At 39.9% G+C, this 26,965-nt stretch overlaps 1 protein-coding gene across 2 annotated transcripts in view; it reads right to left on the bottom strand.

Annotated features, from left to right (window-relative positions):
* Nucleotides 1-20,293, bottom strand: part of PTPRN (protein tyrosine phosphatase receptor type N) — a 155,230-nt gene extending 134,937 nt beyond the window's left edge. For both annotated transcript variants that reach the window (XM_072122376.1, XM_072122377.1), the window contains exon 1: nucleotides 20,056-20,293. In XM_072122376.1, coding sequence (XP_071978477.1) covers nucleotides 20,056-20,140 — 85 coding nt within the window. In that variant the 5' untranslated portion in view covers nucleotides 20,141-20,293. The remainder of the gene's footprint in view (nucleotides 1-20,055) is intronic.
* Nucleotides 20,294-26,965: the final 6,672 nt, after the last annotated feature.

Here is a 26,965-nt window from a genome sequence, read left to right as displayed (position 1 = left end):
GCTCCTCCTCTCTCATATATATTATATACTGCTCCTCCTCTCTCCATATATATTATATACTGCTGATCTTCTCTCCATATATATTATATACTGCTCCTTCTCTCTCCATATATATTGTATACGGCTCCTCCTCTCTCATATATATTATATACTGCTCATCCTCTCTCCATATATATTATATACTGCTCATCCTCTCTCATATATATTATATACTGCTCATTCTCTCTCATATATATTATATACTGCTCCTCCTCTCTCATATATATTATATACTGCTCCTCCTCTCTCATATATATTATATACTGCTCATCCTCTCTCATATATATTATATACTGCTCATCCTCTCTCCATTTTATTATATACTGCTCCTCCTCTCTCCATATATATTATATACTGCTCATCCTCTCTTCATATATATTATATACTGCTCCTCCTCTCTCCATATATATTATATACTGCTCCTCCTCTCTCATATATATTATATACTGCTCCTCCTCTCTCCATATATATTATATACTGCTGATCTTCTCTCCATATATATTATATACTGCTCCTTCTCTCTCCATATATATTATATACTGCTCATCCTCTCTCCATATACATTATATACTGCTCATCCTCTCTCCATATATATTATATACTGCTCATCCTCTCTCATAAATATTATATACTGCTCCTCCTCTCTCCATATATATTATATACTGCTCATCCTCTCTCCATATATATTATATACTGCTCATCCTCTCTCCATATATATTATATACTGCTCATCCTCTCTCATATATATTATATACTGCTCATTCTCTCTCATATATATTAAATACTGCTCCTCCTCTCTCATATATATTATATACTGCTCCTCCTCTCTCCATATATATTATATACTGCTCATCCTCTCTCATATATATTATATACTGCTCATTCTCTCTCATATATATTATATACTGCTCCTCCTCTCTCATATATATTATATACTGCTCCTCCTCTCTCATATATATTATATACTGCTCCTCCTCTCTCCATATATATTATATACTGCTCATCCTCTCTCATATATATTATATACTGCTCATCCTCTCTCCATTTTATTATATACTGCTCCTCCTCTCTCCATATATATTATATACTGCTCATCCTCTCTTCATATATATTATATACTGCTCCTCCTCTCTCCATATATATTATATACTGCTCCTCCTCTCTCATATATATTATATACTGCTCCTCCTCTCTCCATATATATTATATACTGCTCATCCTCTCTTCATATATATTATATACTGCTCCTCCTCTCTCCATATATATTATATACTGCTCCTCCTCTCTCATATATATTATATACTGCTCCTCCTCTCTCCATATATATTATATACTGCTGATCTTCTCTCCATATATATTATATACTGCTCCTTCTCTCTCCATATATATTATATACTGCTCATCCTCTCTCCATATACATTATATACTGCTCATCCTCTCTCCATATATATTATATACTGCTCATCCTCTCTCATAAATATTATATACTGCTCCTCCTCTCTCCATATATATTATATACTGCTCATCCTCTCTCCATATATATTATATACTGCTCATCCTCTCTCCATATATATTATATACTGCTCATCCTCTCTCATATATATTATATACTGCTCATTCTCTCTCATATATATTAAATACTGCTCCTCCTCTCTCATATATATTATATACTGCTCCTCCTCTCTCCAAATATATTATATACTGCTGATCTTCTCTCCATATATATTATATACTGCTCCTTCTCTCTCCATATATATTGTATACGGCTCCTCCTCTCTCATATATATTATATACTGCTCATCCTCTCTCCATATATATTATATACTGCTCATCCTCTCTCATATATATTATATACTGCTCATTCTCTCTCATATATATTATATACTGCTCCTCCTCTCTCCATATATATTATATACTGCTCATCCTCTCTCCATATATATTATATACTGCTCATCCTCTCTCATATATATTATATACTGCTCATTCTCTCTCATATATATTATATACTGCTCATCCTCTCTCCATATATATTATATACTGCTCATCCTCTCTCATATATATTATATACTGCTCATCCTCTCTCCATATATATTATATACTGCTCATCCTCTCTCATATATATTATATACTGCTCATTCTCTCTCATATATATTATATACTGCTCCTCCTCTCTCATATATATTATATACTGCTCCTCCTCTCTCATATATATTATATACTGCTCCTCCTCTCTCCATATATATTATATACTGCTCATCCTCTCTCATATATATTATATACTGCTCATCCTCTCTCCATTTTATTATATACTGCTCCTCCTCTCTCCATATATATTATATACTGCTCATCCTCTCTTCATATATATTATATACGGCTCCTCCTCTCTCATATATATTATATACTGCTCATCCTCTCTCCATATATATTATATACTGCTCCTTCTCTCTCCATATATATTATATACTGCCCCTCCTCTCTCCATATATATTATATACTGCTCATCCTCTCTCCATATATATTATATACTGCTCCTTCTCTCTCTATATATATTATATACGGCTCCTCCTCTCTCATATATATTATATACTGCTCATCCTCTCTCCATATATATTATATACTGCTCCTTCTCTCTCCATATATATTATATACTGCTCCTCCTCTCTCCATATATATTATATACTGCTCCTTCTCTCTCCATATATATTATATACTGCCCCTCCTCTCTCCATATATATTATATACTGCTCATCCTCTCTCCATATATATTATATACTGCTCCTTCTCTCTCCATATATATTATATACTGCTCCTCCTTTCTCATATATATTATATACTGCTCATCCTCTCTCCATATATATTATATACTGCTCATCCTTTCTCATATATATTATATACTGCTCATTCTCTCTCATATATATTATATACTGCTCCTCCTCTCTCATATATATTATATACTGCTCCTCCTCTCTCCATATATATTATATACTGCTGATCTTCTCTCCATATATATTATATACTGCTCCTTCTCTCTCCATATATATTATATACGGCTCCTCCTCTCTCATATATATTATATACTGCTCATCCTCTCTCCATATATATTATATACTGCTCCTCCTCTCTCATATATATTATATACTGCTCCTCCTCTCTCCATATATATTATATACTGCTGATCTTCTCTCCATATATATTATATACTGCTCCTTCTCTCTCCATATATATTATATACGGCTCCTCCTCTCTCATATATATTATATACTGCTCATCCTCTCTCCATATATATTATATACTGCTCCTTCTCTCTCCATATATATTATATACTGCCCCTCCTCTCTCCATATATATTATATACTGCTCATCCTCTCCATATATATTATATACTGCTCCTCCTCTCTCCATATATATTATATACTGATCATCCTCTCTCCATATATATTATATACTGCTCATCCTCTCTCATGTATATTATATACTGCTGATCCTCTCTCCATATATATTATAAACTGCTCATCCTCTCTCCATATATATTATATACTGCTGATCCTCTCTCCATATATGTTATATACTGCTCATCCTCTCTCCATATATATTATATACTGCTCATCCTCTCTCCATATATATTATATACTGCTCATCCTCTCTCCATATATATTATATACTGATCATCCTCTCTCCATATATATTATATACTGCTCATCCTCTCCATATATATTATATACTGCTCCTCCTCTCTCCATATATATTATATACTGCTCCTCCTTTCTCATATATATTATATACTGCTCATCCTCTCTCCATATATATTATATACTGCTCATCCTCTCTCCGTATATATTATATACTGCTCATCCTCTCTCCATATATATTATATACTGCTCATCCTCTCTCATATATATTATATACTGCTCCTCCTCTCTCCATATATATTATATACTGCTCATCCTCTCTCCATATATATTATATACTGCTCATCCTTTCTCCATATATATTATATACTGCTCATCCTCTCTCCATATATATTATATACTGCTCATCCTCTCTCCATATATATTATATACTGCTCATCCTTTCTCCATATATATTATATACTGCTCATCCTCTCTCCTATATATATTATATACTGCTCATCCTCTCTCCATATATATTATATACTGCTCATCCTCTCTCCATATATATATTATATACTGCTCATCCTCTCTCCATATATATTATATACTGCTCATCCTCTCTCCATATATATATTATATACTGCTCATCCTCTCTCCATATATATTACATACTGCTCATCCTCTCTCCATATATATTATATACTGCTCATCCTCTCTCCATATATATTATATACTGCTCATCCTCTCTCCATATATATTATATACTGCTCATCCTCTCTCCATATATATTATATACTGCTCATCCTCTCTCCATATATATTATATACTGCTCATCCTCTCTCCATATACATTATATACTGCTCATCCTCTCTCCATATACATTATATACTGCTCATCCTCTCTCCATATATATTATATACTGCTCATCCTCTCTCCATATATATTATATACTGCTCATCCTCTCTCCATATACATTATATACTGCTCATCCTCTCTCCATATATATTATATACTGCTCATCCTCTCTCATATATATTATATACTGCTCCTCCTCTCTCCATATATATTATATACTGCTCATCCTCTCTCCATATATATTATATACTGCTCATCCTCTCTCCATATATATTATATACTGCTCATCCTCTCTCATATATATTATATACTGCTCATTCTCTCTCATATATATTAAATACTGCTCCTCCTCTCTCATATATATTATATACTGCTCCTCCTCTCTCCATATATATTATATACTGCTGATCTTCTCTCCATATATATTATATACTGCTCCTTCTCTCTCCATATATATTGTATACGGCTCCTCCTCTCTCATATATATTGTATACGGCTCCTCCTCTCTCATATATATTATATACTGCTCATCCTCTCTCCATATATATTATATACTGCTCATCCTCTCTCATATATATTATATACTGCTCATTCTCTCTCATATATATTATATACTGCTCCTCCTCTCTCATATATATTATATACTGCTCCTCCTCTCTCATATATATTATATACTGCTCATCCTCTCTCATATATATTATATACTGCTCATCCTCTCTCCATTTTATTATATACTGCTCCTCCTCTCTCCATATATATTATATACTGCTCATCCTCTCTTCATATATATTATATACTGCTCCTCCTCTCTCCATATATATTATATACTGCTCCTCCTCTCTCATATATATTATATACTGCTCCTCCTCTCTCCATATATATTATATACTGCTGATCTTCTCTCCATATATATTATATACTGCTCCTTCTCTCTCCATATATATTATATACTGCTCATCCTCTCTCCATATACATTATATACTGCTCATCCTCTCTCCATATATATTATATACTGCTCATCCTCTCTCATAAATATTATATACTGCTCCTCCTCTCTCCATATATATTATATACTGCTCATCCTCTCTCCATATATATTATATACTGCTCATCCTCTCTCCATATATATTATATACTGCTCATCCTCTCTCATATATATTATATACTGCTCATTCTCTCTCATATATATTAAATACTGCTCCTCCTCTCTCATATATATTATATACTGCTCCTCCTCTCTCCATATATATTATATACTGCTCATCCTCTCTCATATATATTATATACTGCTCATTCTCTCTCATATATATTATATACTGCTCCTCCTCTCTCCATATATATTATATACTGCTCATCCTCTCTCATATATATTATATACTGCTCATCCTCTCTCCATTTTATTATATACTGCTCCTCCTCTCTCCATATATATTATATACTGCTCATCCTCTCTTCATATATATTATATACTGCTCCTCCTCTCTCCATATATATTATATACTGCTCCTCCTCTCTCATATATATTATATACTGCTCCTCCTCTCTCCATATATATTATATACTGCTCATCCTCTCTTCATATATATTATATACTGCTCCTCCTCTCTCCATATATATTATATACTGCTCCTCCTCTCTCATATATATTATATACTGCTCCTCCTCTCTCCATATATATTATATACTGCTGATCTTCTCTCCATATATATTATATACTGCTCCTTCTCTCTCCATATATATTATATACTGCTCATCCTCTCTCCATATACATTATATACTGCTCATCCTCTCTCCATATATATTATATACTGCTCATCCTCTCTCATAAATATTATATACTGCTCCTCCTCTCTCCATATATATTATATACTGCTCATCCTCTCTCCATATATATTATATACTGCTCATCCTCTCTCCATATATATTATATACTGCTCATCCTCTCTCATATATATTATATACTGCTCATTCTCTCTCATATATATTAAATACTGCTCCTCCTCTCTCATATATATTATATACTGCTCCTCCTCTCTCCATATATATTATATACTGCTGATCTTCTCTCCATATATATTATATACTGCTCCTTCTCTCTCCATATATATTGTATACGGCTCCTCCTCTCTCATATATATTATATACTGCTCATCCTCTCTCCATATATATTATATACTGCTCATCCTCTCTCATATATATTATATACTGCTCATTCTCTCTCATATATATTATATACTGCTCCTCCTCTCTCATATATATTATATACTGCTCCTCCTCTCTCATATATATTATATACTGCTCCTCCTCTCTCCATATATATTATATACTGCTCATCCTCTCTCATATATATTATATACTGCTCATCCTCTCTCCATTTTATTATATACTGCTCCTCCTCTCTCCATATATATTATATACTGCTCATCCTCTCTTCATATATATTATATACTGCTCCTCCTCTCTCCATATATATTATATACTGCTCCTCCTCTCTCATATATATTATATACTGCTCCTCCTCTCTCCATATATATTATATACTGCTGATCTTCTCTCCATATATATTATATACTGCTCCTTCTCTCTCCATATATATTATATACGGCTCCTCCTCTCTCATATATATTATATACTGCTCCTCCTCTCTCCATATATATTATATACTGCTCCTTCTCTCTCCATATATATTATATACGGCTCCTCCTCTCTCATATATATTATATACTGCTCCTCCTCTCTCCATATATATTATATACTGCTCCTTCTCTCTCCATATATATTATATACTGCCCCTCCTCTCTCCATATATATTATATACTGCTCATCCTCTCTCCATATATATTATATACTGCTCCTTCTCTTTCCATATATACTATATACTGCTCCTCCTCTCTCCATATATATTATATACTGCTCCTCCTCTCTCCATATACATTATATACTGCTCATCCTCTCCATATATATTATATACTGCTCATCCTCTCTCCAAATATATTATATACTGCTCCTTCTCTCTCCATATATATTATATACTGCTCCTTCTCTCTCCATATACATTATATACTGCTCATCCTCTCTCCATATATATTATACACTGCTCATCTTCTCTCCATATATATTATATACTGCTCATCCTCTCTCCAAATATATTATATACTGCTCCTTCTCTCTCCATATATATTATATACTGCTCCTTCTCTCTCCATATACATTATATACTGCTCATCCTCTCTCCATATATATTATACACTGCTCATCCTCTCTCCATATATATTATATACTGCTCATCCTCTCCATATATATTATATACTGTGCCTTCTCTCTCCATATATATTATATACTGCTCATCCTCTCTCCATATATATTATATACTGCTCATCCTCTCTCATATATATTATATACTGCTCATCCTCTCTCATATATATTATATACTGCTCCTCCTCTCTCTCATATATATTATATACTGCTCATCCTCTCTCATATATATTATATACTGCTCATCCTCTCCATATATATTATATACTGCTCATCCTCTCTCCATATATATTATATACTGCTCATCCTCTCTCCATATATATTATATACTGCTCATCCTCTCTCATATACATTATATACTGCTCCTCCTCTCTCCATATATATTATATACTGCTCCTCCTCTCTCCATATATATTATATACTGCTCCTTCTCTCTCCATATATATTATATACTGCTCATCCTCTCTCCATATATATTATATACTGCTCCTCCTCTCTCCATATATATTATATACTGCTCCTCCTCTCTCCATATATATTATATACTGCTGATCTTCTCTCCATATATATTATATACTGCTCATCCTCTCCTTATATATTATATACTGCTCATCCTCTCTCCATATACATTATATACTGCTCCTTCTCTCTCCATATATATTATATACTGCTCCTCCTCTCTCCATATATATTATATACTGCTCCTCCTCTCTCCATATATATTATATGCTGCTCATCCTCTCTCCATATACATTATATACTGCTCATCCTCTCTCCATATACATTATATACTGCTCATCCTCTCTCCATATATATTATATACTGCTCATCCTCTCTCCATATATATTATATACTGCTCATCCTCTCTCCATATATATTATATACTGCTCATCCTCTCTCATATATATTATATACTGCTCATTCTCTCTCATATATATTAAATACTGCTCCTCCTCTCTCATATATATTATATACTGCTCCTCCTCTCTCATATATATTATATACTGCTCCTCCTCTCTCCATATATATTATATACTGCTCATCCTCTCTCATATATATTATATACTGCTCATCCTCTCTCCATTTTATTATATACTGCTCCTCCTCTCTCCATATATATTATATACTGCTCATCCTCTCTTCATATATATTATATACTGCTCCTCCTCTCTCCATATATATTATATACTGCTCCTCCTCTCTCATATATATTATATACTGCTCCTCCTCTCTCCATATATATTATATACTGCTGATCTTCTCTCCATATATATTATATACTGCTCCTTCTCTCTCCATATATATTATATACGGCTCCTCCTCTCTCATATATATTATATACTGCTCCTCCTCTCTCCATATATATTATATACTGCTCCTTCTCTCTCCATATATATTATATACTGCCCCTCCTCTCTCCATATATATTATATACTGCTCATCCTCTCTCCATATATATTATATACTGCTCCTTCTCTCTCCATATATACTATATACTGCTCCTCCTCTCTCCATATATATTATATACTGCTCCTCCTCTCTCCATATACATTATATACTGCTCATCCTCTCCATATATATTATATACTGCTCATCCTCTCTCCAAATATATTATATACTGCTCCTTCTCTCTCCATATATATTATATACTGCTCCTTCTCTCTCCATATACATTATATACTGCTCATCCTCTCTCCATATATATTATACACTGCTCATCTTCTCTCCATATATATTATATACTGCTCATCCTCTCCATATATATTATATACTGCGCCTTCTCTCTCCATATATATTATATACTGCTCATCCTCTCTCCATATATATTATATACTGCTCATCCTCTCTCATATATATTATATACTGCTCATCCTCTCTCATATATATTATATACTGCTCCTCCTCTCTCTCATATATATTATATACTGCTCATCCTCTCTCATATATATTATATACTGCTCATCCTCTCCATATATATTATATACTGCTCATCCTCTCTCCATATATATTATATACTGCTCATCCTCTCTCCATATATATTATATACTGCTCATCCTCTCTCATATACATTATATACTGCTCCTCCTCTCTCCATATATATTATATACTGCTCCTCCTCTCTCCATATATATTATATACTGCTCCTTCTCTCTCCATATATATTATATACTGCTCATCCTCTCTCCATATATATTATATACTGCTCCTCCTCTCTCCATATATATTATATACTGCTCCTCCTCTCTCCATATATATTATATACTGCTGATCTTCTCTCCATATATATTATATACTGCTCATCCTCTCCTTATATATTATATACTGCTCATCCTCTCTCCATATACATTATATACTGCTCCTTCTCTCTCCATATATATTATATACTGCTCCTCCTCTCTCCATATATATTATATACTGCTCCTCCTCTCTCCATATATATTATATACTGCTCATCCTCTCTCCATATATATTATATACTGCTCATCCTCTCTCCATATATATTATATACGGCTCCTTCTCTCTCCATATATATTATATACTGCTCATCCTCTCTCCATATATATTATATACTGCTCATCCTCTCCATATATATTATATACTGCTGATCCTCTCTCCATATATATTATATACTGCTCCTCCTCTCTCCATATATATTATATACTGCTCCTCCTCTCTCCATATATATTATATACTGCTCATCCTCTCTCCATATATATTATATACTGCTCCTCCTCTCTCCATATACATTATATACTGCTGATCCTCTCTCCATATATATTATATACTGCTCATCCTCTCTCCATATATATTATATACTGCTCATCCTCTCTCCATATATATTATATACTGCTGATCCTCTCTCATATATATTATATACTGCTCCTCCTCTCTCCATATACATTATATACTGCTGATCCTCTCTCCATATATATTATATACTGCTCATCCTCTCTCCATATATATTATATACTGCTCCTTCTCTCTCCATATATATTATATACTGCTCATCCTCTCTCCATATATATTATATACTGCTGATCCTCTCCATATATATTATATACTGCTGATCCTCTCTCCATATATATTATATACTGCTCCTCCTCTCTCCATATATATTATATACTGCTCCTCCTCTCTCCATATATATTATATACTGCTCATCCTCTCTCCATATATATTATATACTGCTCATCCTCTCTCCATATATATTATATACTGCTCCTTCTCTCTCCATATATATTATATACTGCTCATCCTCTCTCCATATATATTATATACTGCTCATCCTCTCCATATATATTATATACTGCTGATCCTCTCTCCATATATATTATATACTGCTCCTCCTCTCTCCATATATATTATATACTGCTCCTCCTCTCTCCATATATATTATATACTGCTCATCCTCTCTCCATATATATTATATACTGCTCCTCCTCTCTCCATATATATTATATACTGCTCCTCCTCTCTCCATATATATTATATACTGCTGATCCTCTCTCCATATATATTATATACTGCTCATCCTCTCTCCATATATATTATATACTGCTCATTCTCTCTCCATATATATTATATACTGCTCCTTCTCTCTCCATATATATTATATACTGCTCATCCTCTCTCCATATATATTATATACTGCTCATCCTCTCCATATATATTATATACTGCTCATCCTCTCCATATATATTATATACTGCTCATCCTCTCTCCATATATATTATATACTGCTCATTCTCTCTCCATATATATTATATACTGCTCCTTCTCTCTCCATATATATTATATACTGCTGATCCTCTCTCCATATATATTATATACTGCTCATCCTCTCCATATATATTATATACTGCTCATCCTCTCCATATATATTATATACTGCTCCTTCTCTCCCCATATATATTATATACTGCTCATCCTCTCTCCATATATATTATATACTGCTCATCCTCTCTCCATATATATATTATATACTGCTCCTCCTCTCTCATATATATTATATACTGCTCATCCTCTCTCATATATATTATATACTGCTCATCCTCTCTCCATATATATTATATACTGCTCATCCTCTCTCCATATATATTATATACTGCTCATCCTCTCTCCATATATATATTATATACTGCTCCTCCTCTCTCATATATATTATATACTGCTCATCCTCTCTCATATATATTATATACTGCTCATCCTCTCTCCATATATATTATATACTGCTCATCCTCTCTCCATATACATTATATACTGCTCATCCTCTCTCCATATATATTATATACTGCTCATCCTCTCTCCATATATATTATATACTGCTCATCCTCTCTCCATATATATTATATACTGCTCATCCTCTCTCCATATATATATTATATACTGCTCCTCCTCTCTCATATATATTATATACTGCTCATCCTCTCTCATATATATTATATACTGCTCATCCTCTCTCCATATATATTATATACTGCTCATCCTCTCTCCATATACATTATATACTGCTCATCCTCTCTCCATATACATTATATACTGCTCATCCTCTCTCCATATATATTATATACTGCTCATCCTCTCTCCATATATATTATATACTGCTGATCCTCTCTCCATATATATTATATACTGCTCATCCTCTCTCCATATATATTATATACTGCTCATCCTCTCTCCATATATATTATATACTGCTCATCCTCTCTCCATATATATTATATACTGCTCATTCTCTCTCCATATATATTATATACTGATCATCCTCTCTCCATATATATTATATACTGCTCATCCTCTCTCATATATATTATATACTGATCATCCTCTCTCCATATATATTATATACTGCTCCTCCTCTCTCCATATATATTATATACTGCTCCTCCTATCTCCATATATATTATATACTGCTCATCCTCTCTCCATATATATTATATACTGCTCATCCTCTCCATATATATTATATACTGCTCATCCTCTCTTCATATATATTATATACTGCTCATCCTCTCTCCATATATATTATATACTGCTCATCCTCTCTCCATATATATTATATACTGCTCATCCTCTCTCCATATATATTATATACTGCTCATCCTATCTCCATATATATTATATACTGCTCATCCTCTCTCCATATATATTATATACTGCTCATCCTCTCTCCATATATATAATATACTGCTCATCCTCTCTCCATATATATTATATACTGCTCATCCTCTCTCCATATATATTATATACTGCTCATCCTCTCTCCATATATATAATATACTGCTCATCCTTTCTCCATATATATTACATACTGCTCATCCTCTCTCCATATATATTATATACTGCTCATCCTCTCTCCATATATATAATATACTGCTCATCCTTTCTCCATATATATTACATACTGCTCATCCTCTCTCCATATACATTATATACTGCTCATCCTCTCTCTATATATATTATATACTGCTCATCCTCTCTCCATATACATTATATACTGCTCATCCTCTCTCCATATATATATTATATACTGCTCATCCTCTCTCCATATATATTATATGCTGCTCATCCTCTCTCTCATATATATTATATACTGCTCATCCTCTCTCCATATATATTATATACTGCTCACCTCTCTCCATATATATTATATACTGCTCATCCTCTCTCCATATATATTATATGCTGCTCATCCTCTCTCTCATATATATTATATACTGCTCATCCTCTCTCCATATATATTATATACTGCTCATCCTCTCTCCATATATATTATATACTGCTCATCCTCTCTCCATATATATTATATACTGCTCATCCTCTCTCCATATATATATTATATACTGCTCATCCTCTCTCCATATACATTATATACTGCTCATCCTCTCTCCGGTCGCTCCTCACACATTTTCCTAAAATCTTATCTCATAAACCACAGAATACTTGTCTGTTCCTTCCACGGTACAATAATTACATGTATCCCTATCAACGAGAACAGAGCAACCCAAACTAATGGGGAGGGGGTGGGGGGGATGTGCGGCTGAAATCCTCGGAGACCATCCAGCAGAATTACCAGAGCTGCTTCATATGTCAGAACATCCCCATCCACTTGACGTGGCAGATGATTGCCCTTACTGACGTCAGCAGAGGTGGGAAGATCTATACAGGGAGACAACAACTCCAGTGCACCAGTTCAGCTCTGCTGCATCTTATTCCTAATTTATCCATCTAACCCAAATGCAAACGATGATTATTCCCATGATTAACCCTTTGCATGGCTAACCCTGTGGACATGCTTAGCTCTGCTATATTGTATTCCAAATAGAACCATGTAACCATTGATTAGGACCACAATAAATCCCTTTGCATTGGTTAAATACAAGAACACCTTGTATCTCCCTTCACTAGAGCTAGAACACTTGGATTAAAGAACATCTACCACCAGGATGAAGCATTGTAAACCAAGCACACTGACATACTGTTGTGTGTTCTCTCTGACAGGATCTGCTCTTCTATAACCTTCTTGCTTGTTCTTGTTGTTCTTAGGTTTTTAAGAAAAAAGGCTTTAAAAATTATGCAAATGAGCCCAAGGGGCTCCAGGCTCCAGTAACACCTATGAAGCTTGGAGCCCCTCAGGCTCATTTGGATAAAAAAAGCCTTAAAAAAAAAAAAAAAAAACAGGGCATAAGAAGCTTAAAGAAGAGCAGATCCTGCCAGAGAGAACACACATCAGTATGTCAGTGTGCCTGGTTTACAATACTTGATCTTGGTGGTAAATGTAGCTTTGGCACCCAGATGTGGGGCGCAGGGGTTCTATACATGCTACAAAATTTTATGTAACCCGAGATACAAGCTCAGCTCTGATACCTTTCAACTTTTGATTATTAGTAGAATTAAAACATCTGCATTTAATACAAGAACACCATATATATTCTTACACTGATCAAGCTAATGAAAATTGATTGAGGTATGGCACCCAGGTCTATCATTCCATGCAGGGTGGGCTTCCATCAATACAACTGTAGGTAATCCTTGGTACGAGCTAAGCCCTGCTACGTCTTATTGAGGACACAAACTTTATAATAATAATAATAATAATTCTTAATCTAGCGCACACAGATTACGCAGCGCTGCACAGAGTTGGCCAAACCTGTCCCCAGTGGGGCTCACAATCTAATCACCCTACTAGTATGTTTTTGGAGTGTGGGAGGAAACTGGAGGACCCGGAGGAAACACACAAACACGGAGAGAACATACAAACTCTTTTTCAGGTGTTGACCCTGGGAAATGAATCCAGGACCCCGGCACTGCAAGGCTGTAATGCTAACCACTAAGCCACCGTGCCGCCTTAACCTTATGTACCCAATGATTATTACCATGATTAAGCCCTGTATATGGGTTACCCTAGTCAAATATTGGGCTCTACTACATTGTATTGCAAGCAACCAATGAGTATGACCACAATATATTTCCATTGGCTTCATACAAGAACAGCCTGTTATATCCTGCACTGAGCTAATGAAGATTGATTGAGCTCTGCCACCCAAATCCCTAAATGCGGTGGGTCACAGTCCATCAATCCATGCTGGGTGGGTTTCCATCAATACGGGTTATACAACTAAAGGTAACACTCGGAACAAGCTCATCCCTACAATATCTTAATAAACTCTCATGTAACCAATTATTATTACTGCAATTTAATCCTATGCCTGGGTTACCATATGCACAGATTGAGCTCTGCTACATCATAGTCCAAATATAACCATATGGCACCAATGATTGTTACCATGGGTGACCCTATGCACAGATTGAGCTCTGCTACACTGTATTACAGTCTAACCATGCAGCCAATGATTATGACCTCAATCAATCCCATTGCTTTGGTTTAATACAAAAACACCAAGTTTATCCCTCCACTGAGCCAGCTAATAAAGTTGGATTTAGCTTTGGCACCCAGGTCCCTATGTGGGGCACAGGGGGATAATTGATGGCGGTTATGATCACCCACACAAGCGCTAGGCAGGCCAGAACACAAGCAATTGTAAAGGCCATCTTCAATATTTGACGTGGGATGAGTCACAGGAGGAAGAGGGGGTGGAGGAGCGGGCATGAGAACGTCAGCATGTGAATCAGCGTAGACCTCACACACATGACATATGGTATACATACAATGATGGCTGAGCGCACCTATGGAAGCTGAAAGGATGCAAACAATATACATCATCTATACATTGTGCCTCAAGGTTGAATTTATAGAATGTCACTTGTTGGAGATGATTTTCATGGCCGGTGAGGCATAAGGATATTGTATAGATGATTCTAGATACTAGCGATATACAATACAGATAACAAAGAGATGATGGGTTGAGTAGTCCTTTAAAGCAACACACATCTAGTAGGAACATCTAATGCACACAGGTCAAAGAGTCATGGAGTGAGAAGACCTTTACAAATGACCATAGCAGCGTATAGATGGCCTTCACATTAGAATATTGTCAACCTATAAAACCTGTTGCATTTCAATATGCCGAAACCTGTTCTCAAGAAGATAGATTGCCAGAGACTTAGGAAGACATGCACACTCAGCCAGACCGAGCGTGCATGTACTGAATGTAAAGAGGTTGCGAGTAATAGCTGTCCGCCTGAGATGATAGGGTGAGTAGTGCAAGATGCATCCAGTAGGAACAAGAGGTTAACACAGGCGGATGAGCTAAGGAGTGAGAAGACCATGATCATAGTATAGATATACCACGTATTAGAGTAATGTCAACCCCTTTCTCCAATTATGTATAATGTATAAGATCTTCAGCTGATGGGAGTTCTGCAGAGAAACAAGATGGTGCAGTTTTGATATTCCTAATCTTTTATTACTGCCTTTGTGCTCCTGGACAGCTCCTCCCTCCCCCACTGATGCCATCTTACCAGGCAGGCTGTGAGCTCTGTGAAGGAGCAGGAGGGAGGCGCTGTACAGGAGCACAAAAGTGGGGGCTGAGAGTTGAGGAGTCTGCAGCACAGACAGGTCACATGTTGTTGTGTGAAATGCATCCAAACCAAAGCCCAACCCCTGGGACTATACAGAGGATTCTTTCAGGGCACAAGGTAAGTTATAACACACAATTAATTGTAATGAAAATGAAGGCAGAAAGACATATTTACAATGCAGCTGTAATGGTCTTCTGTAAACTATCTTTAGTGAAAATGAGGTCCCTGGTGACAGGTTCCCTTTAAAATGGTCGACCAACCTGAAGTGTTGTTCACCTCAGCCAGTGCAAGTCAGTGCCCTCTGGGCTAAGGGGCCACTGTCATGCGATGGCAAGCTCAGACGGAGAAATTCATGGGGCACAATGTGACTGGTCCCCCAAGCAATTATACACAGGAATACACTCTGCATTTATCACTCCATAGAGATGTATAATACATCTGACAATCTCCCGTTCTGTTACATTCAGGCACTGGGGGGGGGGGGGGGGGAGTGATTAAGCTTAACTGCAATTGGAAGTCCCAGGTACATGAGTCTGAAATCCACTTCTTTCTTCTTCAGAGACTCGGAGATCTCTATTCCCCATGCTTTACACTGCAGCTTTGCCTGCTCATTGTGTCATGAACAGCAGGGAGTAAAATGATGAAGTAAAGTGACCATATGCCATGGCCATATAATTATGGACGCTGGACGCTGCACGGGTCCTGTCACATTTACAATATATGTTAACAGGTTCGATTGCAATGAATGTAGCAGAGCTGGGTCTATCATGTAGCTCCACAATACCAGGCGGTCCCCTACTTAAGAACACCTGACTTACAGACGACCCCCAGTTACAAACAGACCTCTGGTAATTGGTAATTTACTGTACTTTAGCCTGTAGGATCTTCAGTTTTATATAGGAATGACTGTAAACATACTTCTTCTGAGGGCAGTGAATTATTATAATGCCCTTAAGCAACATCAGCTCTGCTACATCTGTATATTACAACCAGCATCAACATCACTGAGCAAAAAGACAGAAAACTTTTTGAGGATACACATATCACAAATACATCCAGCACCAGGACTGACCCTCTGCACTGTCCAGGTGCTTCTTTAACCCATAAAATGCCATTGCCAAGGTCCGCCATGAGTATCCCTGCCCTTGTACTTGTCTGTCCTAGTAGAGCAAATCAGGGTCACATCGAACAATTCCCAGCAGCCGTGAATCCATAGAAACAAGAAGTACCTGTTTCCAAGGAGTTGGGAGCTCCTTACAGCTCATCTCCTTGAACTCTCTGATCCCAGTATGGCAGTATTATTATTATTAGGGCAGTATACATCTAGATGTGAATTTCAACTGGTGAGTAAAGATTTGGTCAGATTCCAGAAACAAACAGCATTTTAATTTACTAAAATCTGCGTTTTCTCACAGGATAAGGAGCATCAGAGGTTGTTGGCGGCCCCTTGTACCCTCACTCTATGGCAATCACAATGGAGGAGCTGTGACTGGGGGGAAGGGGCCGCGGCTGGAGTGATCGATCCTATAGACAACAGCTTAGTAGTGTGTATTGTTTATTGACTAGTGATATGTCATCCCCACCACCAGGACATGTAGAATATTGTTTCCCTCGAGGCAAATTTCCAATCAATAACATCCCCTTATCTTCACAGATCCATAGATTTTGTTACATTCTCATATTTTGTTTTGACTTTTTTGTTACAATCCGAAAACAAAAACATCACAATCTGATACATTGTTGCTACAGAAAACACTTTAAACAAAGTCTGATGGACTCAGACCTGCGGATTAACTCTTTATAGACCACCATCATCTCTCAAGGGTTAAATATCAGATGGTCAACTCAACACCTTTTACTCAGGGATGGAAGAAGTACCAAGGGGCCTCAGGGCAAAACTCAGGGCCCACAATTAGAAGGTGACAGACCATCACCTTTGAAATGAGGTAGACCCTCCCTTCCCAGGATTTGCTTCCTTGGTAATTATTGTCCTGAGGGTTTCCTATATCCATTATCATCATCATCACAGATTATACAAATCAAGCAAAAATGCATAAAGAATAGGTCTGATACATGCGGGGCACTATGGTTGCCCCCTACAAAAGAATGGGTATGAAATGCTGTGATTAATAACATCGTAACAGTTGAAGAATCTTGAGAAGTTCTATAGCAGTGGGGGGATAAGAGACTCTTAAGCAGCTACAGTGACTGCAAGTGCAAGATAAAGATGTTCTGCAGCAGCTAAAAAGCAGTCAAGGAGTAAAAGTATGTAATAGTGCAAGTGCAGATGTAAAAGAAACAGTATCTGCCACAGATAAAATACAGCGAGGAGATGTGAGTGTCCAATGCATGCTAGTACCAGGGGTCTTAGGTATCTGTAGTGGCAACAAGAGCACTTCCAGATAAAGAGGTTCTGCAGCAGCCATGGGGAAGAGGGGTATGGGGGTCGAATCAATACAAAGATGCAGGTGCAAAGTAAAGAGTTTCTGCAGAAGCCGGTAAGTAGGAGGGATGCGAGAACCCCATGGAATCAATCACCTGGGGTCTCAGGTATCAGTAGTGTCTACAAATACAGTCAGAGATAAAGAGGTTCTGCGACAGCCAAAGGGTAGACAGGATATGGGAGTCCTATATATACTTAGACCAGGGATCTCAGACATCTGTGGCTACTATGTGTGCATATGCAGTAAGAAGGAGGGATGTGGGAGCCCAATGCATCTGGGGTATCAGGTACTTTATATGTAGTGGTTACAACGTGCAGTAACATAAAGAGGTTCTGGAGCAGCCAATGGGTAAACAGGATATGAGGGGTCCAATATATACTTAGATAAGGGGCCTCAGGCATTTCTAGTTACTGTGTGTGCATATGAAAATCATGAGGTTCTGCAGCAGCCACAAATACAGTAAGTAGGAGGGATGTGAGAGCTCAATGCACCTGGGGTCTTAGGTAATGTTTATGTAGTAGCTACAAAGTGCAGTAAGAGATAAAGAGGTTCTGCAGCTGCCAATAGATAGAGGGGGTCTAATAAATACTTAGTGGCGGATGCCTTCTACCAAAAAAAGAGGATCTGCAGCAGCCAAGCAGGAGAGGTGCACAGGTAGGAGGCAAGTGCACTGAGCTGTGACGTCATCCTCATCCATTATAATAACACTGATTCCAAAGTTTAAAGGGCGCTGGGCATCAGGCAATCACATCCCTTTAACCCTCCATAGACTCTGAGAGGATCCCAGCTAGTGGGGAAAGGATCCTGAAGAGATTCTGCAGCAGCCGATGTACAGGGTGGATATTAGCCCCCAGCCCCCTGGTACTCACCGTGGCTCCGGGCCCCCAGGCCCCTGTGATGGCAGCAGCAGGTGAGGAGCAGGAGGCAGAGCATGGGCCCCGCAGAGAGCCTCATCCTGATGTACGAGGGGCCCCCAGGCACCAGCGCAGCCTTATAACCTGAGGGACATAGTGGCCCCAAAACACGGACCCCCGGGAGATCAGCGGCGGCTCCAGCACCACGGACAGCGGCGGAGAGTGAGAGACAGACAGCGCCCCGCCCACACTGCCCGCCCCGACGTCACCGCTCCGCCCACACTACCCGCCCTGACACTCGCCGCCACGCCCACATCACAGGGAGAACGGGAACGGAGTCATCATCATCATAACTACATCACACGTCATCAATACCCTCCATGTACTCAACCAAAGGGGCAGCACCCAATATAACATTAGACGCTAATAAAAAGGTGCAGAGAGGTAGCACTTGGGTGAATAAAGTTTCCCTTATGGCTTTCTAAATTTATGTCAGGGGTGCTGCCCCCTATTGTTGATCATTTTTTATTTTATATAGCACAGACTGTTATTGTTGAGTAATATCAATGTACTTCATATTAAATCATCTATCTATCTATCTATCTATCTATCTCCTATCTATCTATCTCCTATCTATCTATCTATCTATCTCCTATCTATCTATCTATCTATCTATCTATCTATCTATCTATCTATCTCATATCTATCTATCTATCTATCTATCTATCTATCTCCTATCTCTCTATCTCCTATCTATCTATCTATCTATCTATCTATCTCCTATCTATCTATCTATCTATCTATCTCCTATCTATCTATCTATCTATCTATCTCATATCTATCTCATATCTATCTATCTATCTCCTATCTATCTATCTATCTATCTATCTATCTATCTATCTATCTATCTATATATCTATCTATCTATCTATCTCCTATCTATCTATCTATCTATCTCATATCTATCTATCTATCTATCTATCTATCTATCTATCTATCTCCTATCTATCTATCTATCTATCTATCTATCTATCTATCTATCTCCTATCTATCTATCTATCTATCTATCTATCTCCTATCTATCTATCTATCTATCTATCTATCTATCTATCATCTATCTATCTATCTCCTATCTATCTATCTCCTATCTATCTCATATCTATCTATCTATCTATCTCCTATCTATCTATCTCCTATCTATCTATCTATCTATCTATCTATCTATCTATCTATCTATCTCCTATCTATCTATCTATCTATCTATCTATCTCCTATCTATCTATCTATCTATCTATCTATCTATCTCCTATCTATCTATCTCCTATCTATCTCATATCTATCTATCTATCTATCTATCTATCTATCTATCTATCTATCTCCTATCTATCTATCTATCTATCTATCTCATATCTATCTATCTATCTATCTCCTATCTATCTATCTATCTATCTATCTATCTCCTATCTATCTATCTATCTATCTATCTCCTATCTATCTCATATCTATCTATCTATCTATCTCCTATCTATCTATCTATCTATCTATCTATCTAGCGAAAGGAGAGTCCAAAGCAGCACAGGAGAATAAGGGTGCAGCAGCCGTAGGTCCCTTGGCCGGGGTCCGTCTAGTTAACTGTAGGAAATAGGCAGCACTCCGAGGTACGTGGAAAAGGGTGAAACTTTATTCCATGTGCAACGTTTCGGCGTATAAACACGCCTTTATCAAGCATTGATAAAGGCATGTTTATACGCCGAAACGTTGCACATGGAATAAAGTTTCACCCTTTTCCACGTACCTCGGAGTGCTGCCTATTTCCTACAGTTATCTATCTATCTATCTATCTATCTATCTATCTATCTCATATCTATCTATCTCCTATCTATCTATCTCATATCTATCTGTTAGGATCAGTGGATCCTCTGGACCACCGCGGGAGATGTAACTAGCCAACACCCGGAACCGGAGCCTAGCGGCACCTGGTTTTCACCAGAGCCCGCCGCAAAGCGGGTTGGACTTGCTGCGGCAGGATACCACTAGGTCGTTCCCAGGTGTGACTAGCCCACGGTGGCAGCCGAGGTCGAGGTACCTTAGCGGATGACAAACTCGTAGTCGGGTCCAGGCACAGGGTCAGGGCAGGCGGCAGAGATGCAACGTCAGGTTCAAGTCCGGGGTCAGCAACAGGAGGTCCAGGCAGGTGGGAACGGGAACACAGGCACACAGCAACAGGGAGGAACACAGGTAACACGGCAACACAGGACTAAGGAACGGGAACACACAGGAATACACTGGAACGCAGGAATACAGGAATACGCAGGAACACAGGAATACTCGCTAGGAAGCTTTCTCTAAGGCTAAGAGGCACAAAGATCCGGCAAGGAATGATGGGAAACAAAGGGTTATATACAAGACAGGAAATGACCAATACTAATCACTTGTGCGCTGGCCCTTTAAAACTTGAGACAGTGCCGCGCGCGCGCCCTAGGGAGCGGGGCCGCGCGCGAGACCTAGTCCGGACGGGAGCGGGAGCCAGGAGAAGTGAGTGCACAGGAGCGAGACCGGGGCAGCGGAGAGAGGCACGGGTGCACCCGCGATCCACGATATGGATCGCGGGGGTGCCTGCAACGGAGGCACGGGTGCACCCGCGATCCGTGGTATGGATCGCGGGGGTGCCCGTGACAGTACCCCCCCCCCCCTTCGGTCTCCCCCTCTTCTTCTTGGTCCCAAGAAACCTCTGGAGGAGAGTCCGATCAAAAATATTCTCTTCAGGCTCCCAGGATCTCTCCTCAGGCCCGAACCCCTTCCAATCTACAAGGAAGAACCGCTTACCCCTTACGAACTTCATGTCCAGAACCTCCTTGACTTCATATACATCTGGAGAATCAGCCTCAGGAGCCGGAGGAGGGGATTGCTGGGTGAAGCGGTTCAAGACCACTGGCTTCAGGAGGGATACATGAAAGGAGTTCGGGATGCGCATAGATGGAGGAAGGCGGAGCTTGTATGCCACTTGATTAATGCGCTTGATTACCTCAAAGGGACCAAGGAACCGGGGCCCATGTTTATAGCTGGGTATCTTAAGCCGGACGTATCTGGAGGATAGCCATACTTTGTCACCAGGAGAGAAGACAGGAGGAGCTCGACGTCTTTTATCAGCCTGGGTCTTGGTACGGTCTGTAGCTCGTCGAAGGGACTGGCGGGTCTGGTCCCAAACAGCCTTGAGATCCTGCACCAGATCCTCCACCGCAGGGACAACAGAGGGAGTAGACAGCGGGAGAGGTGGGCGAGGAATACGTCCATAGACCACAAAGAACGGAGCCGAACCACTAGATCCCGAGTCCAGTGCATTGTAAGAAAACTCAGCCCAAGGTAGAAGGTCAGTCCAATTGTCTTGACGGGCTGAGACGAAGTGGCGCAAGTAGCAGCCCAAAGTCTGGTTCACCCTCTCTACTTGACCATTCGACTGAGGGTGGTAAGCAGAAGAAAAGTCAAGGATGACCTGCAGTTGGTTACATAAAGAACGCCAGAATTATGACACAAACTGGACTCCTCGATCGGACACAATGTGAAGCGGAAGGCCATGCAGACGGAAGATATGTTTGAAGAACAAACTGGCAAGCTGTGGTGAAGACGGAAGACCTGGAAGGGGAACAAAATGGGACATTTTGGAAAACCGGTCCGTCACCACCCAGATGACAGTATTGCCCGAGGAGACAGGCAGATCAGTAACAAAGTCCATTGCCACGTGAGACCACGGGTGACTGGGTATCGGCAACGGGAGTAACAGTCCAGCCGGTTTGAGACGAGAGGCTTTATTGCTGGCACAGGAGGAGCAGGATCCCACAAACTCCCGAACATCTTTGACCAGGTCTGGCCACCAGTAATAGCGGGAAATGAGGGCCACGGAGCGTTGCACCCCAGGGTGCCCAGCCAGACGAGAAGAATGTCCCCAAGACAGAATCCTCTTCCTGAGAGCAGGTCTAACATACGTCTTGCCAGGAGGCAGCTGCCGAAGGTCCACCGGAGCTGCAACAACAAGCTGATCAGGAGAAATTATGTGCCGAGGAACTGGTTCATCTCCAACAACATCTGAAGAACGGGACAGAGCATCAGCCTTGACATTCTTGTCTGCCGGACGAAAATGAATCAGCAAGTCAAAGCGGGAGAAGAACAAAGACCACCGGGCTTGCCTGGGATTCAGGCGCTGGGCTGTCTGGAGGTACAGAAGATTCTTGTGGTCAGTGTACACACAAACAGGATGGAGAGCTCCCTCCAGAAGATACCGCCATTCTTCAAGAGCAAGTTTGATGGCTAATAGTTCTCTGTCTCCAATGGAATAATTTCTCTCAGCTGGGGAAAAAGTCTTGGAAAAGAAACCGTGTGTCAAAGTTCGGCCCTTGGGCCCTTTCTGAGTGAGCACCGCTCCAGCTCCTATGGAGGATGCGTCCACCTCCAGAAGAAAGGGTTTGTCCGTATCTGGCCTAGAGAGTACGGGAGCCGAGGAAAAAGCAGACTTTAACTTGGAGGCCATTTCAGCAGCTGGAGACCAGGCACGTGGATTGGCACCCTTCTTGGTGAGCGCCACGATGGGGGACACCAGAGTGGAGAAATGGGGAATAAACTGACGGTAATAGTTTGCAAACCCCAGGAACCTCTGTATGGCTCGGAGACCCTCTGGACGTGGCCACTGAAGAACTGCAGACAGCTTCGCGGGGTCCATCTGGAGGCCTCTGTCGGAAATTATGTAACCGAGGAAAGGAAGGCAGTGCTGGTGAAACAGGCATTTTTCTAACTTGGCATAGAGGTGGTTGGCACGAAGTCGACCTAGAACTTGTCGTACGTGTGCCTGGTGGGACTCAAGGTCTGGAGAGTACACCAAGATGTCATCGAGGTAGACCACAACACATGTATAAAGAAGGTCCCGAAAAATGTCGTTCACAAACTCCTGAAAGACAGCAGGGGCATTACACAGTCCAAAGGGCATTACTAGATACTCAAAGTGCCCGTCACGGGTGTTAAACGCCGTCTTCCACTCATCACCTTTGCGCATCCGGATGAGATTGTAAGCACCACGGAGGTCCAGCTTGGAGAACACCTTGGAACCACGTAGGCGATCAAAGAGTTCTGTAATCAACGGCAGGGTGTAACGGTTTTTTACCGTGATCTTATTCAGCCCACGATAGTCTATACAGGGACGTAGGGAGCCGTCCTTCTTGGTAACGAAGAAGAAACCTGCGCCAGCCGGAGAGGAGGACTTGCGTATAAAACCGCTCTGCAGATTCTCCTTGATGTAGTCGGACATGGCTAGAGACTCAGGTACAGAAAGAGGATAGACACGACCTCTGGGAGGAGTGGCGCCAGGAAGAAGATCCACAGGGCAATCATAGGGACGATGTGGTGGTAGAATTTCCGCCTGCTACTTGGAGAAAATATCCGAAAAGTCCCGATAACAAGCTGGCAGACCCTCACAGGTAGCGGACGGGGAATCTGCATACAACGTGAAGCACAGTTCGGTCCCCAACGGAGGATATGCCCGGAGGACCAGTCCAGTACAGGGGCATGAAGCTGCAACCAGGGGAGACCCAGCAGTAGAGCAGATGTGCTCTGGGGCAGCACAAAAAAAGAAAGTCTCTCTTGATGTAGGGCACCAACTTGCAGAAGCAGGGGCTCCGTGTGAAACCAGATGGGCACGGAGAGAATCTGACCATTGACCGAGGCAATAGACAATGGCTTCTCGAGACGAACCACCGGGAAGTGATGCTGAGAGACCAAGGCTGCATCCACGAAGTTCGCTGTAGAGCCCGAGTCCAGGAAGGCAGTAACCTGGATCTGGGTACCGGTGCCAACGCTGAGGAGCACGGGAAGAGTCAGACGTGGAGAAGCTGTACTTACACCTAGGGACGCTTCTCCCAAGAAGCCTAGGTGCTGGCATTTCCCGGACGTTGAGGACGGACAGGACAGGAACCGATGAAGTGCTCTGGGCTGGCACAGTACATACAGAGGTTCTCCTGTCGGCGTCTTGAACGCTCTTGTAGAGTGAGCCGGGTTCGGTTAACCTGCATGGGTTCCTCAGCAGAAGATTCAGGCGGGCCCTGGAGCGGCCTTTGGAAGACTGGCGCCAGGCGAGGAATGCGTCTAACACGGCCTTGGGGATACTCGGAGCGTAGTTCCTCAGCTCGCTCCTTAAATCGAACATCAATTCGAGTGGCCAAGGTAATGAGGTCACTCAGAGTAGGTGGAAGATCCCGAGCTGCCAGTGCGTCCTTGACCTGCGCAGAGAGCCCTTTCTTAAATGTAGCGATGAGGGCTGCATCGTTCCAAGCAAGTTCAGAAGCCAGGGTGTGGAATTGAACTGCGTACTCTCCCACCGATGAGTTGCCCTGACGCAAGTTCAACAATGCAGACTCCGCAGAGGAGGCTTGTGCTGGTTCCTCGAAGACTGACCGGAACTCTGACAGAAACGCAGTGAGGCTAGACACAACCGGGTCATCTCTGTCCCAAAGCGGAGTAGCCCAGGCCAGGGCTTTCCCGGAAAGAAGGCTGAGGACAAATGCCACCTTGGACCGCTGTGCTGCAATCTGCCGGGACTGGTGGATCACGATGGTGGCGAGATCAGGCTGACTGGGAGAAGGAGCCTCGGCGGGATCCATGGCCGGATCTTACTGTTAGGATCAGTGGATCCTCTGGACCACCGCGGGAGATGTAACTAGCCAACACCCAGAACCGGAGCCTAGCGGCACCTGGTTTTCACCAGAGCCCGCCGCAAAGCGGGTTGGACTTGCTGCGGCAGGATACCACTAGGTCGTTCCCAGGTGTGACTAGCCCACGGTGGCAGCCGAGGTCGAGGTACCTTAGCGGATGACAAACTCGTAGTCGGGTCCAGGCACAGGGTCAGGGCAGGCGGCAGAGATGCAACGTCAGGTTCAAGTCC

Source organism: Engystomops pustulosus, chromosome 8, assembly GCF_040894005.1.
Source record: "Engystomops pustulosus chromosome 8, aEngPut4.maternal, whole genome shotgun sequence".
Lineage (NCBI taxonomy): Eukaryota > Metazoa > Chordata > Amphibia > Anura > Leptodactylidae > Engystomops > Engystomops pustulosus.
Note: the sequence above shows the minus strand (reverse complement) of the source record. Positions and strands in the feature narration are given on the sequence as shown.